The 627-nt window shown below is 36.8% G+C and overlaps 1 protein-coding gene across 6 annotated transcripts in view; it reads right to left on the bottom strand.

The window, feature by feature from the left end:
- Positions 1–627, bottom strand: part of LOC119589238 (peptidyl-prolyl cis-trans isomerase FKBP4-like) — a 13,788-nt gene that overhangs the window by 1,156 nt on the left and 12,005 nt on the right. For all 6 annotated transcript variants that reach the window (XM_037937849.1, XM_037937845.1, XM_037937847.1 and 3 more), the window contains exons 8-9: positions 340–509; positions 10–198 (exon numbers count right to left, since the gene is read on the bottom strand). In XM_037937849.1, coding sequence (XP_037793777.1) covers positions 10–198; positions 340–509 — 359 coding nt within the window. The remainder of the gene's footprint in view (positions 1–9; positions 199–339; positions 510–627) is intronic.

Genomic DNA, 627 nt, shown 5'->3' with positions numbered 1-627 from the left:
GCTACTTACTGCTTTGTCCATTCTTGCAAACTTTTCAAACATGCCTCCATACAGTTTCTTCTCCTTTAATTTGTCGGCCTTAATCTTTGCTGCACAAAGCTGTAACTGATGCTTTGCTGCTTTGTTGTTTTCGTCAAACTTAAGACACGCCTGAAAGTCAAGTTGCCCTTGCTCCGCATCACCCATATTTAAATATGCCTGTAAATGAAAGTTTTGTTATTAAAACAGTTATGATATTTTAACATCTTGATTCAGTGTTACTTTTACATCTGCATTTATGTATATACCTTTAAATACTTTTGCATCCACCTGAATCTATTTTTGTATCGATTTACTCACCTGCCCTCTTCTAAAATAACCTTTGACACTGGTACTGTCCAGCTCTAGTGCCTTGGTGGCATGTTCTCTTGCATGAGAGTTATCATTCAGCTTCAGGTAGGCCATTGCAAGATTAAGATGTCCAGCAAGGAGGACCGAGTGACTTTCAGCTTTCTTTTCATCATCCAAACCTAATATTACAAATTAAAAACAGTGTCAGAATCTTTATAAATATTTATAACGAAGTGGTAGACAAACCCTAAAAAGAAAGAAAGAAAAGAGATATGGAGACCCCCCCCCTCAAAAATT

Source organism: Penaeus monodon, chromosome 25 (genome assembly GCF_015228065.2).
Source record: "Penaeus monodon isolate SGIC_2016 chromosome 25, NSTDA_Pmon_1, whole genome shotgun sequence".
Lineage (NCBI taxonomy): Eukaryota > Metazoa > Arthropoda > Malacostraca > Decapoda > Penaeidae > Penaeus > Penaeus monodon.
Note: the sequence above shows the minus strand (reverse complement) of the source record. Positions and strands in the feature narration are given on the sequence as shown.